The 18572-nt window shown below is 41.2% G+C and overlaps 2 protein-coding genes across 4 annotated transcripts in view; one reads left to right on the plus strand and one right to left on the minus strand.

Annotated features, from left to right (window-relative positions):
- The window catches only part of LOC145448486 (3'-5' RNA helicase YTHDC2-like), a 31010-nt gene extending 22714 nt beyond the window's left edge, over positions 1–8296 (plus strand). The window contains exons 25-33 of one of the 2 annotated variants that reach the window (XM_080326874.1): positions 452–616; positions 1403–1543; positions 4514–4669; positions 5446–5585; positions 5649–5743; positions 6589–6701; positions 6766–6879; positions 7565–7741; positions 7801–8296. In XM_080326874.1, the coding sequence (XP_080183000.1) occupies positions 452–616; positions 1403–1543; positions 4514–4669; positions 5446–5585; positions 5649–5743; positions 6589–6701; positions 6766–6879; positions 7565–7741; positions 7801–8145 (1446 nt within the window). In that variant the 3' untranslated portion in view covers positions 8146–8296. The remainder of the gene's footprint in view (positions 1–451; positions 617–1402; positions 1544–4513; positions 4670–5445; positions 5586–5648; positions 5744–6588; positions 6702–6765; positions 6880–7564; positions 7742–7800) is intronic. The other variant, XM_080326875.1, reaches the window with a different exon arrangement.
- A 1192-nt stretch (positions 8297–9488) lies between these two features.
- LOC145448492 (6-pyruvoyl tetrahydrobiopterin synthase-like) lies at positions 9489–18517 on the minus strand. Of its 2 annotated transcripts, none has more exons than XM_080326883.1 (4): positions 17826–18517; positions 14403–14516; positions 10834–10912; positions 9489–10760 (listed from the first exon to the last, which is right to left on the minus strand). In XM_080326883.1, exons 1-4 carry the CDS (start codon positions 17912–17914, stop codon positions 10566–10568), a joined length of 477 nt encoding a protein of 158 aa, XP_080183009.1. In that variant the 5' UTR covers positions 17915–18517; the 3' UTR covers positions 9489–10565. The 2 variants fall into 2 exon arrangements, with proteins under 2 accessions (XP_080183009.1, XP_080183010.1); XM_080326884.1 differs by lacking the exon at positions 17826–18517 and adding an exon at positions 14608–14963.
- Between the last annotated feature and the right edge of the window lie 55 nt (positions 18518–18572).

The following is an 18572-nucleotide window of genomic DNA, read 5'->3' on the forward strand; positions in this document are numbered from 1 at the left end:
AAATTTTGATTTTAATAAAATAGTATTTACGGTGAGCACAACTATAATAAATAAACAAAGAATCGGTCACCGTAAATATTATTTTATTCAGATCAGAATTTTTCGACGGCCATAACTCCGCTTCCACTGGTTGGAATTGAACCAAATTTGGTGAGCATCGTTTCTACAGACAACCTAACACTTTCATGTGGTGAACAGAAAATTTTCAAATTTTTTATTATTTATTTTTATATAATGAATAGAAACTTCCTTCTCCTGTAGCAAAGCGGTTACTGGCTGGAATTGAACCAAATTTTGTGTGTAGGCTTAAATTAGGTAACCTCACAATTTTATCAAGTAGCCAGTACGATTTGAGAAAAAAAGTCATTTTTGAAGAGCCCTAATATTTATGCCTCTGTTCAAATATCTGTATCGGCCAGCAATGTTTTATCTGAAATCGCTGTTTTCGCAGAGAGGACACGCGGCCTCGTTGACGTCTCTCCCCACCAGCTGGGTCGTGTACGACGAACTGACAATGCCCGCCCAGCATTTCTCCGGGCTTGCCATGGCGCGATGCTGTACCGCGGTCACTCCTGCGTGCGTTTCCTTGTTTTCAGGACCGATGCACGTGCCGCAGGTATGCTGTCTTGGGGTGTGTTTGAATTTGGATAATTACTTACGAAGGAGTGCTTAACTTGGCGTTTTAAAGGGATTTTTTTATTTCTACTACTGCAAACAAGGAATCAAATGTAAAAATATCACATCTGTTCTTGTCATTATTCAAATTGTTGTGCCTGCTTTATCATATTTGGTGATGAAACTGTTGATATACACAGTTCTTTTGAAATCTCTGCTAGTTGCCGGCGATTACAGCTGACGAGTGTCAGCCGAAAATAGTCGGGATTATTTCGATATCAATATATTGTTCGAACTGTAAAAAAAACTGCATTGTCCTTATTTACAAGATCTGTCATTATTTTGTCATGTTTTCAGCGCTCACTATAGGCCGGAAGCACAGTAATGGTAGCTTTTTTAAATCAACAGGACCAGATTTCAAAATGAGGTCACGGTTCCGTAATTGATGACCTTTTTTTCAGTTATCTGTCATCATTTAGCGGTTAGACTGCTGAGAATTTTTGGCCGTCCTTACTTTCACGTTGATTGCAACAACTGTGGTAATGCAGTTTCGAAAAATTTCTCGAACTAGGTAACGCAGCCACACCCGAAAAGATTTAGGGTTCTGTGATAAAATAAGGTCACAACCACCGACTTGAGTGGAGGGAGGTGGGAGGGTTCATTTTCTGTGATGCGTGTAACATGTGGCTTGGCTTGCTACTCCGTGTGGGCCAAAAAGTTTCCATGGTAGGCTGACGAAAACAGATTTTCTTGGAATTTTGTTGATTTGGTGCCTCATGTGAAACAGACCGACGCGATCTCGGGGCCTTCGTCTTCTCGAGCCAACACGAATCCGTTTGACAGCGACAGCGAAAATGACACGATACCGACGGAGACGCTGGCGACGTTGACGATAACGGATTGGATCAAATTGAAAATGGACCCGCAGGTAACGACCGCCGACTCAATTCTGACTCGAGTTGAGTCGAGTCAAAATCGGGTGAGGGTGTCTGTCTCGTCACACCGGCGGGCCTATCCTGACGTCAGTCTTGGCAAGAAATCTACGTATTTGGATTTTGCTTTACCGAGATGAGTTAAGTTATAAAATTCTGATATATGTGGCAGACCGGCCCTTTAGAACCACTGCCATAGATTCCATTTCACAGCATTGACTCGACCGCCAAAATTGTAGCGTTAGGTCAAAAAAAGTCAAAATTCTTTTGCAACCTGCATTTTGTTTGTATCGTAGATTTTGCACTGTCGGTGAACTTATCATTTGACATTTTACAGCTTGTAGCCTACTTCATAGGCCTACCGTTGTAGACGGCCCATTGTCTGCTCATTGTGAATCATAAACATTCAAATGAAACAAATAGGTTGACATGGTGTTATGCTCAACGTACCGCTATATCCCAACTGAAGCAAGACTGCGTGGGCATTGCATGGTTCTTATATCAAGAAGCGCATGATTAAAAATTGTGATGTAGACACCGCTGTCAGAATGAAGCAACACGGTGTGTCACCAGCAGCATACGCACAACTTCAGTGTTGTCAGCCAACAACTGCTGCTACTAACGTTTTATCTCCATTCTTGGCAAGCTACTTAGTAAGGACAGACACTTTATACACGAGAATGTAGGAAAGTATCTTTCGTTGTACTACAACAAATTTTAATTATTTCTAACATAATTCGGGTTGCAATTACTGGAATTCTTCATAGGGCCAGATTTCGTTACAATAAAGTTTTTCCATGTAAAAGTTTGTCAGTTTTTGAGTCAAAAAAGATTTTTCAGGCCAAACTACTTCGTAAGGACAGACAGTTCTAACCAGAAATGGAGATAAGCAGTACAATTCAAACATTATGTGGGAAAACACCTAATTTCCATACGTTAGGTCAAAATTTGGTCAAAAATACGTTTTTCAAGGTCACAAAATGTCAAAATCCTCCTTTTTTAGTCAAAAAATCGCCCTACTAATAACACTAGAAAGTGGTGCAATTTTCGAAATCATATTCATGTTGCCATGCGCACGACGAAAAGACACCGATACATCTACTTTTCATAATTCAAAGATCAAAAACTAGTATTGCATAAAATGAGCTGCAGTATAAATAGAACAGTCAAAGATGACATAAATTAACCACTGGAATCAGTTGTGCAAGTGAGCGAAAGCTTACAAGACCCGTGACCGCTTGTGTGAGTATGCGATATTATAGACCAGTGATTCCCAACCGCGGCCCCCAGCTAGCCTTCTTGCGGCCCCCAGAAAATATTAAGAAATAGAGTTATGACAAAAACAAAAATTTTATATTTATAAAATACACTTGCTTGGCTTTGAGTCTGGAGTTTTTAATTAGGATTGCAGAAAAGTCGTGAGTATACTGCTATCGTTACGTCACTAGGTGAAGACAGGACCATAACTGCTGCACGCCAAATCCCCAATGGGAGGGGGGAGCGAGCTCGAACGGGGCATAAAATTATTTCGTGAATTAGCATAAATTGTAGAGTATTTTTTCACAATTTATGCATCTTTTTCAAAATTATTTCACTCTAGGCGTGATTTCATGCTGCCAAATATCTTGATTTTTGGGTACTCATCCCCAAGAAAAAATGCGTAAGCTTTATAGAAATGGGCATTAGGCATATAGGCGTTGGCCATTACCGCGCCACGACGCACCAAGACATATTAAGTTTTAGGCCATGTAACATGCGACTCCAAGAAGTGCGTCAGAACGATCGGCAGCGACAAAACCTTGCCCGAACAGGACTGCCCTTATGATGACCGAAAACTTCGTTATATATACAAAATACTGCCTTGGCAATCTGAACCTCACGAGACAGGGAAAAATTATATTCCAGTGAAGAAATACCAATTTGAAATCGTTTGCGTCTTTTATAGTTTAGTAGCCTACGTTTGGGCGATTCTATATTTTTTTGATATAGCAGAAAGGAGGTCACGAAATAACATGTTACGGAATCATACTAACGGGCCCTACAGTTTCCAAGACACCTCACTCAGCTCTACCGGTTAATCTGATTACGTGAGCAGCGAGGACAAGAAATTGATAGCAATATGTATGCAATTCCCGATCATATTGACCGATTTTATCATGAATTATCGAAAATTTTCGTGCCTAGCGCTGGCCTACTTAACAGTAAAGCTAGTTTAGTGGCAACAGCGAACAAGGTAATAGGGCTAGGTTTATCCCCTATGGGAGCCCAAGACCCAAGTTTATTTTATTTTTATTTTTTTTTATTTTTTTTGAGGGGGGGAGGCTGACGAAGTGCTGTTTTGTTCCTGCCAACGGGTATATGCCTCCCTCGGCTCTACCTGTAAAACTGATTACATAAGCAGAGAGAGGATAAAAATTGATGGCAATATATATTCGATTCCCGATCATATTGACTGATTCAATCATGAATTACAGAACATTTTCGGACTTCGCGCGTCTAGGCGGTAAAAGCTGCATCACTAAACTGCCCCGAAAGCAGCATAATTGGTAGTCCCATAGCTCACGACCGAAGCGTCCGAATAATTTGATAGGTCCGGTCATTATCGAAAGCTAGTGTCGCACATACGAATTGAAATCTCGCCAGAGCAATAAAACTACTCCGAAATAGCCACCCAAGGCCGATTGTTCTGAACAATGGGAGCGCAGCAGCACAATTACCATAACAATGGCCAATGACGTCGAGCGATTGATCGGAACACTGCCAATTTTCATATTTTGATGACTATTTTGGGTCCGTTTCATTGCTCTGGTATTCGTACGGCCCCGACCGTCCTCTGAAATTCTTAATTTGGCCCTGACACCGAAAAAGGTTGGGAACCACTGTTATAGACCGTTCCTTCAGCACCCGGAAATTATGATTAACTATTTATTCTCTCTGAAATGTCGTGTAACGTTTTTCAATGTCAGTTGGCAGAGATGATTGTGGACCTGAGGACCAAATGGTACAGCTTGTTTCTGAGGAGAATTCGATCGCCCGCCAAACCGTGGCCCACGGAAGACGAAGGCGTTCTGTCGACGATCATCAACATACTCAGCAGCGAGGATCAATCTCATAATTTACTGGTGAGTGCCGGCAAGTTTTACCTCGTGACGGGTACCGACCAGACTGTTACCACCCGGAACGGAGATGATACAGCATAAGTTCAAAAACTGGCTATGTATGTAGCCCTAGTTGCTGACTCTTTGAACTGTCTCAATCTAAGGGCCCCCATGCCAAAATTTTTAGTGTTCACAAAAAATTCATGAAATCTGAACCACGGGCCCAAAACATTGCCTAAAACTGCGACCGACTGAGCTAATCCCGCGACTTCGAGGGCGGGAGGTGATGGTGTGATAACACCAATTGTTCTTGATTTATCTCCAAGAAAAGAAAAAAAACGTTTGGTTATTTGGCCGTGACGTCATTTCTAAACCTAGTTATGTCAGGTTGATCGCTTGACTGGCTTCCTTGAAATTCGTTTTACTGTATTCAACCTGCACATGGAACGGTTTATACATTGATAATATAATTGATATATAGCTATACGCATTGATGGGAGCGCCCCCCCTTATTGTCATATCGCAAAATGCAACCAGAATGCCGTCGCTTCTGATTAACTGTCAAAAGTATGCAACCCCTTAAATGAACCTACTTTTCAAAAGCACTGCACGAGTGCTTTTCTGAGCTTCCGTTTGCTACTTTGTTTGAAGCAGTTTTACTACGTTTCAAAATTTGCTGCTTTTGCTTGTAATTGAGTAGAACATCACAACATTACTCGCTTAAACTACTTGCATGCATCCTTTTAACTGTCTGGTTGCTGCTTACCGCAATTGTCGGTAAAATGAGGATATCATTTCAGCAACCTTGTGGGATCGGGCAAAGGCCACGCCCCATGTCTCAGGAAGACAGTAGCAAGGGATTCACCGGCGCCAGATTCAGAATGGCCAAGAAAAAAGCACCGGACGTTGCGAAAGGCAGAGGATTGATGCCTGCTACTAGGTCTGCGTTTTCCTGCGCTGTCGCATAGAACAGCGTATCAAATTGACGATTTATAATTTTCAGCCTGCAAGGAAAGCCTCTTAACGAGAGAATGCCCGTGGGCGATGACAGCGCGGAATCGAGCCCCAGAGCTAAAGAAGCGGTCCTTCCCAACCCTGGTAAAACTTACGTTTCCAAGAGAAAGTAACTGCGCTTCGTTACGCGCTGACTTGTGGTCCTAGGACATGGTTGGAAAAATGGGGCGGTATTTTTTCGTGGATGCTATGGGTCACGGTTACTGAAAGTGGGGACGGTTTTGAGTGTCTTGAACTGAAGAGGTTTTGGATATTCACACTGCTACACTGTGTCTTATATCTTTGTGTGTGTTGCAATATGAAGTTCCCTTTTTTATATCATAACGCAATGATACAGTTCATATACGAAGACGAAACGTATGGTGGCAATCCTTTTCTTAGACAATATGGAGATATCAGTTTTTTTCTGACTTGTTGATTTCTTCACAGCGCTGCTGGCGGTATGTTTTTACAAACTCGTGTGTTTAACCTGGTGACGTGACTTCATCGTCAATCCCTGATGTGTAATACGGTGGTATTTTTACCTTGAATTGATCTCCGTAACTCCGCTACTTGTCCTTTGCCATTTTGTGTCTTTCTAAAGAAGTTTGAAGTTCACAAGAACTGATCTAAGCATTTGTAGTGGTGTTCAATGCTAAGGTTTCCCGGTATCATTGCTTCAAGTATACTCACTGCACAGTAGTATGCTAAGACTTGAAAAGTTTTAAGAGCTAGGCATAGAAGCTTGTCACTAGACTGTCAACGATGTCATTGCTTTTGTTTTTGTTTAGGAATTGAAGAAAAATACATGCAAAAAATAAAACAATGGTAGTGTGTCTTGAAATCTATCTGGCGTAATGGTTTGTGTTTCGAATCTGGGCTTAGTTTCCGGAGTCAGAAAAGTATATGCCTCATATCTCCCTGCATTTTTTTTTCATTTTGTAAATCAGTCGAGACACCGCATCCGTGCACTGTTCCAGGAACCTTATCCGAGGACGCAAACGAAGATGCGACTGTCCTGTCAGTGCTTTGCAACTCCGAAAAGAACCTTCACATCGCTCAGGTGAAAGATTTGAAATTTGAGATAGCGTCGGCAGGGCAGGTGTTCACTCGCGGTGTCAATTCAGAGAAACGGCGTGTGGCTAGCTTGCCGCGAGGAGGAAGAGCTGTTGCGTTCCGCGTTTATGAGTTCGAGCAAAGTTATCCTGTTAGTCTTCTTGAGAGATTTGAGATTCCTGCAGGTACGTTACGCGTTGTGCCAAGTGCGTGGTGAAGGAAAATTGAGAACATCGTATTTTATATATCTTCTTGGTTGCGTGTCAGATATCTGGAATCGTGTTTTTTCGTGGTTAGCTGATTTTAGTCTGTCTGTTTATAGTAAAGGTGTGAAGACTACAGAATCACGTGCTACGAATATTTGTCCTCAAATATTCCGCTGCTCACTTTTTAGAATTACTAGATATGGCTGACAGAATCATTTATGCGCAGTGGCACCCTACACAGGATGTGAGGTATTGCTATAATTAGTTTATTATATATCATAATTGCCAGAGTCATTTGTTCATGTATGCGTGCTTTGTGTGGTTATACACTCCACAGCGTGAGATTTTTAGTGTCATGTTTACAGTCCTAGTTTTGGCCTGACAGGTATCAATTTTGCCTCAAGTGCTGATCGGAGGGTTTTACTTGTTATCATAATATATGTTAGCTCGACATGTTTAGTCAGATTATGTGCTTGTTGAATGTATGTCACCAGAAGAAGTGTCATTCGAATGAGTGCTCTCTGGATAAATGCTGCCAGCTCGACATGTTTACCAGACGTGCTTGTCGAATGCGTATAATCAGAATGAGAGCTAATTTAATTTTGGCCACTCAAATATGTGCCGGAGCTAGAATATGGACTAGCGGGCCATGTGTTGCATGAAGGGCCACGCGAGGCTGTCGTCGCCCGGAACCAGGTTCGCGAACGCCGCCGAGAGTCAGAATTTCGGTTGGGAGAAAGACGAAAAGCAGTCGGGCGAGCATCTGGTGGCTTACTTCTCTCTCGAATGGCTCTCGAGGCAGCCCGTAACGGTGGAGGATTGCATGCAGGAAAATTCACAGGTGGTCGAAGCAGCTCAGCGCTGATTAGAAATTTTGTGCATGCTCGATTGTTTTTGCAGAAGACCATGTGGAAAATCAGGCCGTCTGAGGGTAGAGCGCTTGTGAGCAAATTAACTTCACAATTGGCGGCGGTCGCTTATTTTGCAAACGCGGGCGGCATCAATCCGAATTCACAGCCGTTCTATCCTCGCCAGTACGCGGGCACATCTTCTCTACCACAGCCCAGCATGTTCACACAGTACCACAGAGGCCAGGTCCCGTCTCATCCCATCCACGAGCCACGGTTGGCCGCTATGGGACCGTGCTTCAATCCTTATCGCCAAGCTCCGCCCCAGGGGGCTTGCGATCAACTCAACGTTACCTACCCGTCTGCACAGGCGAACAATTTCGAACCCGATGAATGATGCTATGATGATTTACTTTTTTTGTTACGTTGCCGTGTTCCATGTTTTGTTCTTTTTGAAATAGCTATGCTGAGTTTGTGTACGTTTTTGGTTCATAAGTGTGTGGCGGTTTGTGGTGGATTATGATATATATAAAAGTTATTAGCAATAGCATGCGGTGGCAGTGTTGAAGTCGAGATTTGTTGACTGCGCGGGTAGGTAGGTACCCGCTTCGTTTCAAGTGTGCCGTTTGACAATCGTAACTATAGATAGCATTATCTCAACAGGTTGTCGTAGCCTACCTATACGCAAGACTGTACTTTCAGGAGCTCTCACTAACTGAAATCCAAGCATACGCTGTGAATGGCTTAGTAGCTCGGTTACAGTAGCATTTTAAATAACAGTATTTGACGCAGTATATACATACAAATGCAAGTTGCTGCTCATGCTTAGATCATGAAGTGTGATGCAAATAGCGAAAAATCTTGAAGGTTATACATAAAATACCATAGACGTACGGTCGTACGCACAACATCATTTCCTAACCTTTCAATGAATAGGATGCCATACAAGGTTGCACGCAAATGCCAAAATTATCTATTTTGTACAGTTCTTCCAGCCAGCAATCTTGATGAATACTTGTTAATCTTCAAGATTTACAGGCAATTCATGAGGAACACTTCACGACATGCAGTTTATATCGAAGAAGTAGCAAAACGTTCAGGTATATTTCGAATAATTGGACATTGGTAGAGGTTTTCGCCCACCCCGGTGTGAAACTATAGATAACTAACCTACGAGGATTATCAACGAAAAACTCCAATAACACCGCTTCTACTGGTTGGAATTGAGTCAAATTTGTTTTGCATCGTCTCTGAAGACAGCTCAACAATTTCATGGGGTTGACAGAAAAAGTTGAATTTTTTTTTAATTTTCCCGTTTCAATTAAAAAATTTAATTGGATCTGCGGAGCCCTATACTTGTTAGAATTGAACCAAATTTGGTGTGCAGCGTTTTTTAGGGTAACCTGACGATTTAATGACTGAATGGCTGGAATCCAGAACAAAGTTATTTTTGAACAGCCGTAATGTATATGCAGACCCGATCTCAGCAAGTAGTGAAGCATAAAATTTTTCAATGTATTCACATTGAAATTTCTCTGTCAAGGTAGAAACTGTCTGCTGACCGCTCAAAATCTCGTCCCGGGTCGTATCGGTATGTGGATCCAATTCTGCTTCAAAAATCTTGCCTGATTCCTGTCCGATTACAATCCTGATCCTAGCTATCTATAGTAAACATAAACACACAACCGATGATATGGGTAGGTCTCAAATGGTGGGTATCAATATACGAGTTGGTGTTCATTTGTAGAGGCATAACACTCAGTTCAATTCGTTCATATTTTCCTAAACATTCAACCAATTCACACTAAAAGATCCGCGTAAGTGGGCCGTGCTACAACTCGGCAGCGACGGAATCATAAAAAGTAGTTTCGACCAGGTGTAAATGACCATTGCAGTCGAAAAACGCCACGCATAACAAAAACAGTACCAACCAAAAGATTGTGGTACACTGGACCTGGAAAGCCGACCAATGTAAATCCACGTTGGCTATATACATTATAGTAGGGCCGGCCAACCCGTGGCCCGCGAGAACGTTTTGAGTGGCCCGCGAGGTAATTTTCGAAATAAGTTATATTATCAAAAATTGATTGCCCAGATTCTGAACTTGCAAGGCTAACCAAAAAATGATTAGCATGACCGCAACACTCGGGTTGTTGATGACTAAAATATCGATTCCGACGCATTGGCAGATCCATGGGCCATTTACATTTCAGGTAGATCTTCGTACATTACAATAAAGTAGAATATTTTGCGCAATATATTGTCACTCGATTTCCTGCTTTTAATATTGTTACCCTCTCCTGAAAATGAAAACAGCGCATAATTTAACAGATTGAGTCTAGCCATATTCGCGATTACAAGAGAAATTGTCGTCCAACATGCCTTATGCGTTTGCAGAAAGACTGTGTCGACGATGAAACCTAGGCACAAATGATTGGCCAACGCAAGTAGGCCGAAGCGTTCGATATCGATATGTCCAGGCGCCGAACAGTCCTGTCCTTGCGAGCTGAGCCCAGCCAATATTCAGCAGACCCGCAATATACTCGAGTAACAATATTATTGACCTATAAACTTCTAGAAATTTTCGCGCTTCGCGCGACTGGTGGCCCATGCAATGGATCGTCAATTTCATGTGGCCCTTTGACCGAAAAGGTTGGCCACCCCTGCATTATAGCTACGGCGCGATGTTATAGCCTACGCACTCGAGTAGAGACAATATCATAGTTGCGTCCGTTTAGCAATCCCAGGACAATGGTCGTCGTTAACGGGACTTGAACACTGCCTTTTTTAAATCGACGTAGAAAGTCCACGTGGGGATTATTCACCCCTGTAATATGCTGCATTTTTCGATGTCTCTTCAACTCGTACCTCGTACACGAGTTCTTTCGTTATATGTTGTATCATCTCGTCCCAGATATATATCGCTATATTCTCCGCAGTGGATGGGTGGGTTTTGAAGTGTTCTATGTCAAGATCGATGCATTTGTGATCCATTCTCTCAACAATAACTTTCTGAACAATCATGAAATACGGGACTACTGTGAAAATATGCCACAAAAAATATACATCACGACAAAATGATTACCTCCATGACTGCTTTGAGATCTGTAAGATTCATAACCATACCGTACTTGTCTGTTGGACCACGCAGTGTTACGGTTATCCTGTTTGAAAAGCGAGAACACAGATTCATTAACCCCGAACCGATTGATTAAAAATTTAACCCCCACAGTTTGCCCTAACCATCTTCAACATTCCATGTATCCAGGACCAACAGGGAGAAAACCTTGGCCGAAAGGGATTGCCCTTATGTTGACCGAAAACTTCGATGTATACATGTCTAATTGCCCATGGGCGTCTATAAATGGCTGCTGCCGAATCTTCATGTCCTGGCAGTCTGAACCCACAGGACAAACGCCATCCCGCAGCGAAAAATTATTTGGCAGGGAAGAAATACCTATTTGGAATCGTGAGCGTCTTTTAGGGCGGAGATAATAACGTTAGCTGATCCGGCAGAATGCTGATCATGTGATTAAAAACTGTTAATCGGGACCCATTTTAGGCGGAGATAATAAAGTTAGCTGATCCGGGGAATGCTAATCATTTGATTAAAAACTGTCAATCGGGACCCATTCTAGGCGGAGATAATAAAGTTATCTGATCCGGAAGAATGCTAATCGTGTGATTAAAGCCTGCTAATCGCGAGGCATGAAGTCGGAGAAGGATACGCGCCATGATTAGTCGAGGTGTCCCGAGTTTTCCATCAAGTGGCGTTATCTGTTGCATCATAATGCGAAAACGCGTTGTAGGCTGTTAGTTGTCAATTTGTTGAATGAAACTATAGAGATCCCACAATCTCCATAATGGATCAGCAGCCTGCTAATGACGATACTGCCACTGTAATAGGTAGAATTATTATCATCGCGAAATGAAAGCTGTGATGAAAAAATGAAAGAAACGGATATCTCTGCAATGGCGGGTAGGCTTACATAATTCGTTGATCGTTTAGTGAAGACATTACCTAGGAGATAATCATTATCGGGAGTAATTCGGCGTAGGAATGGTGCGCAGTGTGTGCAGTTTCTATAGATAACTAGTAATCTATAGTTGTTCCGGTTCTTTAAATCATGAGATTAACACTAACCTACTGCGCAGCGATCCACCGGTTTCCTTAATCCTGGGTTGATAAATCCTAACGAACGCGCTAATCGACTTTATTGTTAATCCAACTTTATTATCTCCGCCTGGTAGTTTCGTACTTATGGGCAATTTCAATATCCTTTCACATAGAAGACAGGATGTCGTGAAATAGCAGCATGCGAAGAAGTAATTATTCCAACGGGCCAGCCCGAATATGTTTAGTTTATTATTATTATTACGGGCCCTAAATTTCCAAAGAGAACAGCGCACTAATCTCTGCCGTTACCCTGACTACGTGGGCTGAGAGAAGGTAAAAAGTTGATACCAATATATATGCAATTACCAATATTATTAATCGATTCAATGATGAATTATGGAAAATTTTGATTGGGCCAGAGAAAAGCCCTAATCACTGAGCATAAGGAATCTCGCACACAAATGGCGATGAAAATGGAAATTCCGGTGGGGGAAGCCCCATATAAGTCGGGTTTATTACCCTATGGGGGCCTAAGACCAATGATATTTTGGGGGCGGACGAAGTGCTGTTCCATCCCTACATGTGTCGGTATCAGTTTAATAGTCATTTCCATCATCTCAAAACACCGCAAGTAGGGTTGCATTTAAAACTGAAATCAATTTAAAACAAACTTGTTTAAAACAAGGCCCTAATTTAAAACATGTTTTTTCTTGTTTTTTTTTCTTTGTTTTTTAGGCCATGACGTCACCAATGTTCAATTGTTATGGCATAGTGGATTGACATTGACAATTGAAAATATAGGATATAAATAGCTCCTTTGACGAAATATATGTACTATTGCTGTTGAACCGACTATTTTGAGGGTTCCAACTATCCCATATCGATATACGTCGGCTATATCGGGTGGTAATTGGCCGTGGGCTCATACAACATGTTTTTTTTTAGTAAAGTATTTACACAATTATGGCATAATTTTACAACTTGAAAAAATTGTTTTTTTTAAGGCCTTTTTTTGAAACACTGTTTTAAACTGTTTTAAACAAAGTATTTTAAAACACCGTTTGTTTTAAATGCAACCCTAACCTCAAGACTGCGATACCATAAAAATATGCGAGGTGTTGAAGCGACATGGAGCATATAGTCCTTGAATCAGACACCCACTTGGGCCTACGCGATGTAACGAAAAAGGCATGTACAGTAGGGCTATTCAAAAATGACTTTTTTTTCTCAAATCGTACTGGCTACTTGACAAAATTGTTAGGATACCTAATTTAAGCCAACACACAAAATTTGGATCAATTCCAGCCAGTAACCGCTTTGGTACAGGAGAAGAAAGTTTCTATTTATTATATAAAAATAAATAATAAAAAATTTGAAAATTTTCTGTCCACCCCATGAAAGTGTTAGGCTGTCTATAGAAACGATTCTCACCAAATTTGGTTCAATTCCAACCAGTGGAAGCGGAGTTATTGCCGTCGAAAAATTCTGATTTGAATAAAATAGTCTTCACTGTGACCGATTCTTTGTTTATTTATTATAGTTGTGCTCACCGTAAATACTATTTTATCCAAATCCAAATTTTTCGACGGCAATAACTCCGCTTCCACTGGTTGGAATTGAACCAAATTTGGTGAGCATCGTTGCTATAGACAGCCTAACACTTTCATGGGGTGAACAGAAAATTTTCAAATTTTTTATCATTTATTTTTATATAATAAATAGAAACTTACTTCTCCTATAGCAAAGCGGTTACTGGCTGGAATTGAACCAAATTTTGTGTGTAGGCTTAAATTAGGTAACCTAACAATTTTATCAAGTAGCCAGTACGATTTGAGAAAAAAATGTCATTTTTGAAGAGCCCTAATGTACAGTGTACTGTACACTGGATGGAAAGAAATAAGGGCGAAGATAAAATGACTAGTGATGAAAATGAATGGCGCATGTGTTGATGGGCATGTGTACAAAAACTAAATATATATGTATGCCTAATGCCTATTCTATTTATTTAAGCCATGTGGCATTCGGTGAAAGTCTAGCCAAATTCATCCACGAAAACCTGATGTATTTGAACGTTCCTGGATGAATTGCACCCATCACGATATGACTATGGTAGAATAGTTGTTTATCTCGGCATACTAAACTCGTAAAACAGTAGGCATACCGGTTTATAGTTGCTTAACTCAAACCTACGTAGCGACGCGGTCGTAAAACGGCTCGCTAAAATATCATAGCCTACTACCTTATTAGGACGACTGTTGATAATTCTAGCTAAGTCGCCTCCATCGCAAGGCAGCAGGCCAGCATCGCAAAGCCACCAAATACATCGATGCATCAACAGGTCTTATCTTTAGAATATTTATGGTCAACTCGCACCTATTTCAAGTTCTAACTTTGCTGGAATATGAAAAAGTCGCCTATTCTTCCTAAGGGGCGCCGACGAGAGTCAATGCAAGTGCAGAATAAACCGCGCTTAGTCGCGACGTTTGCGCTCGGATTTATCATTCACGAAATGATCAGTGACACATAATTCTTGTAACCTGTAATTGTGACCGTGTCCGTTGATATGGTTGCATTTTCCATATATCTTCCGATTTTCTTCTGTACTGAGGTCATGCGCGTGTAGTCTGTGCGCGGAGCTGATGTCGACTGACCTGTTTAGAGTAGGAGTACACACATTGCACACCTCCCCCTCTCTCTGCTCAAATGTATAGTATCTGGCAATTATGTGTAATAGTACCATACCTGGATATATACACGAAACGAGGCATGGTATTGCTGCTTTGGTCAACCTCAACTGAAATAGGTATCTAATGTAGGAATCCGACACTTTGACGTATCCCGAAATTATCAGAATGTACCGTATATTAGTAGCAGTTGCAGTATAACGGCTTTGTCTACATCGCCAACACCATCTGCCATACTATTACACACACTACTCACTACCTATCGCGTGATACGGTCGATATCCATCGATAGCGCTGTTATCGATCAGCTGACTGCTGGATATTTTATACACACATACAATAACCACGAGTCAAACCGATCGCAACGCAATTACCTCATGCCGCATAAGTGGTTCGCACATTCCCATCGAGATTGCAGCAGGAAACCGTTACTGCAAGTAGGCCTACGTCAAATGGTGCAATATTTTTCCAGTAAAAACTATTGCTTTGCTGGGTGTGATTTCATTGCTGCTTAACATTCAGTATTTCGAATCATGCTCGTGTTCGTGGCAGCAAATTAACGGTCATCATCATCATCAGCGCCATTTTATTGTTTCAAATGAATACACCACAAGATTGCAAATATAATGAAAAGATAGGAGGGTGCCGAAACGACTTGGAGTAGTCTTGTAATCAGACACACCCTTGGCCTACGACATGTAGGCCTATTGTAAATAAGAGGCATGCGCAATTGTACATTGTACGTGTACGTACGTACACTGGACTTACGAAGGCAAACACAAAAGGAAGCGACGAAAATGAATTCTGCGTATGTCGGTAGGCGAGGTAGAAATGTCAGACCCTTGAAATTCGAGGTAACCTGAACCGCAGTCCTAAATTTTGATGTATGTACCCTGTAATTATAATATGCCCCGAATGCGCGATGTATTGTAGGGAATTAAATGGGGTGATCCACAATGCCCTGAACCGCGATAGGAGCAGAGGTGGTCAGTAATGAAGTACTTCTACTTCTCTGAAGTACTCAAGTAGTTTTCCGCAACTTGGGTACTTACTCAAGTAGATCAAATTTCCCTCTACTTCTACTTCGTAATATTTTGTGGTCTACTGACTTACATTTCGGTATTTTCTGTTTGTCAAGAAGTATAGTTTAATCCTCCGATTAGGAAGATAGCCTGCGAGGAATTTCGGATCTGTTTTCACAGGGTATCAACATTTAAATTTCATATAAGTTGTGTAAAGCCCAGAATTTTCGTCGCGCTTCACGCACAGTGGATATGAGGTGACCGGTATATATGATTTCACGAAAGTATCGGTGAATATAATTTAGGATGCGGGTTGCTTGGTTCCGTTCACACCGCATTGTCGCCCATATGAAATATTTCATCACAGTATATATGGCCCATCATAACGTTTGAAACTGAAGTTTTGCAATTTAACATTTACTTATCATATCGTAATCTAGCAGTCCACGGCGTGTCCTAATCTGGAAAAGTGGACTCTGACTTTTTTTTAGTTTTAGAGCTGTTTTAGCATACCACCTTTGAAACTTTTCTGGACTAAAGACATGAAATACATTTTAATAGTATTTGTTTTTCTCTTTCAATTCCCAGTACCGGTATCATACTTTGCGTTCTAATTAGTTTCACTTCATTTGTCTGGAGAACATACATGTTGATTTGTTGAAGTATAGAAGAAAGTGTAGTAATGCCTTCAATTTTCGGAAATAAAGCTACACAATATGGCATTCTTACGATCCACCATATATTTTATCAACGTTTACTAATCGTGCAAAGTGTTTACACCGTATATCCATCACAACTTCTCCGTATTGCTCTTCGACTAAACTACGGGCCTTATAATAAGGGGGACGGTGTCATACCATGATATTTTCTAAAACGGGCTGTTCCAGTAAACGGAGGATTAGTATCATATTTCCATATCAGTACTAGGCATTTTCATCCCATGATGTGGACAAAATGCTTATGCTGTCGAAAATTCGACACCTCCTCGTATGCATCAATATGAATCAAGCTCTGCCCCTTTCGCATAGCTCAATTTGCAGCTTTTGATAATCCATGCGAACGAATTACGATTGTTTTCACAACTACTTGCTTTCTTGGGTAGATTTAAAATCAGTCAATTCTACTTCAATTAGTTTTAGGTTGCTTATGGAAGAAGTACTTGTACTCGTACTTGAGTAGATTTTTTCGTCGTTACTTCTACTTGAGTAGCTTTCTTGACTACTTTGACCACCTCTGGATGGGAGACACCGCTTCATCTGGGTTTATCTGAATTCGTATAGTCGAGGCTACCGTATGACTCCCTCTCTGAACCCCATCGTTCGTACATATGTATATGTTATCCATCCGATTCGTATCCAAGAAAATAGTATGTATGCGTAGTGCGTATGGATCAGATGTTACTCCAAATTGATCATATGATGTCTAGTAGAGTGCTTCCCAACCGGTGGATCGCGATGTTATTTCAGTTGGGTCGCGAAGAATTTATAAATAATACAGTTTCCAGTTCAAATTGCAGAATAGGTCAAACACTTCACGTTCCCGCAAATAGACGAGCAAATAAACTTTCTCCTCCTCTAAATTAAATTGTTTTTGCCCCCATAATCGACATAAGCCACGTTCCCGTACTCACGTACTCATAACAATTCGTGAACCAGATTTTTGTGACAGTCCTTTTGATTGAAACGCGAAATTTGGCACTGTGTTATAATGTATGCCTGAGAATTAGAATTATTTCCTTCCGTCTTAGCAAAAGTTGAGCGGGAAATGTAGCAATCCCGCCTGGTGTGTCGTTACATAATCAATCAACATTGGGCGACAAAAGCTACTCATAACCTCATCGTGTTCGATGTGAAAGACGGCTACGCACTTCTCGTTTGTGATCATCTGTTACGTGTACTCCTTCTTGTAGATTAGATCCAATCGTATTCCCGAATTATCGCGGAAAGTCGCTCATTTTTCGGCATATAGTTCAACTCGTTACTCACACGACGAATTTTGCGTTGAGTGACGTTCTCATTCGTTTGGCCTTATCTCGTTGTAGGTCGCGCAATAGAACCTTGATGGGAAGTGGGTCGCGAACTGAAGAAGGTTGGGAGGCACTGATGTAGTACATTATTATATGATTGTAGATCGCCCACATCAACTGTTGTTTAATTGATTGATCTTTGGGTATTGGTGTTTATGGACTTGTTAATATCGCTCTGTACAATCATAATCGTTCTGCAATATATGGTAAGAATTTGAAACATCTTACCTTTCCCACGCAAAGCGATTTATCAAGTGTTCAATGTTTGTCCAATGATGACACTGATGGTACCAGTTCTCTTTCCAACATTGCGTCATGGAAAATCGTTACAAGCACGTAGGTTTCAAAGAAGACTTGACTTGCCTGAGCGCGATCGGTAAGGTACTTAACCCGCTGGGGCCTGTGTGGATAATCACGTTCTGTATTTGTTTGTGGAAATGTTGTTTGATTTAGTGACGTAATCACGCCGTAGGTAAACTATGTTATGCAATGATGTTGCGTTACTAAATATACAAGGCAGCATGTCCAGCATACGTTAGTAGCCTCTGTGTATAAACACACGAAGTTTCGATGTTATTACGAACGTACCAGTAAATGTAATGGAATAGGCCAAAAGGCCCAAACAACAACATATCCCCTGAATCTTCTGTCTTACCGAACGTATTAAAGTAATCATTATATTGTTGTGGACTTGAGGATACGTAAATTATTAAACTGCAAACACGGATCACGCCATATTTCTAGATGTTTACAGAGCAATATAGCACGATACAAAGTCCAAATAAGCCCGACAAAACCCGAATCCAATGTCCAACGCTGGCTATACGTCGTAATGATATTGCAGTTGGATAGAATAATAGGTTTTGGCGAAGGTGGTTGTATAGTATCGATAGAGCATTCGTTCCATGAGAAAGATTGAATCGCGTTCACGACTGCATCTATACCGCAACATCAATCATTACTGAGATCACTCCT

Source organism: Botryllus schlosseri, chromosome 10 (genome assembly GCF_051294905.1).
Source record: "Botryllus schlosseri isolate E-star chromosome 10, Bs_hap1, whole genome shotgun sequence".
Taxonomy (NCBI): domain Eukaryota; kingdom Metazoa; phylum Chordata; class Ascidiacea; order Stolidobranchia; family Styelidae; genus Botryllus; species Botryllus schlosseri.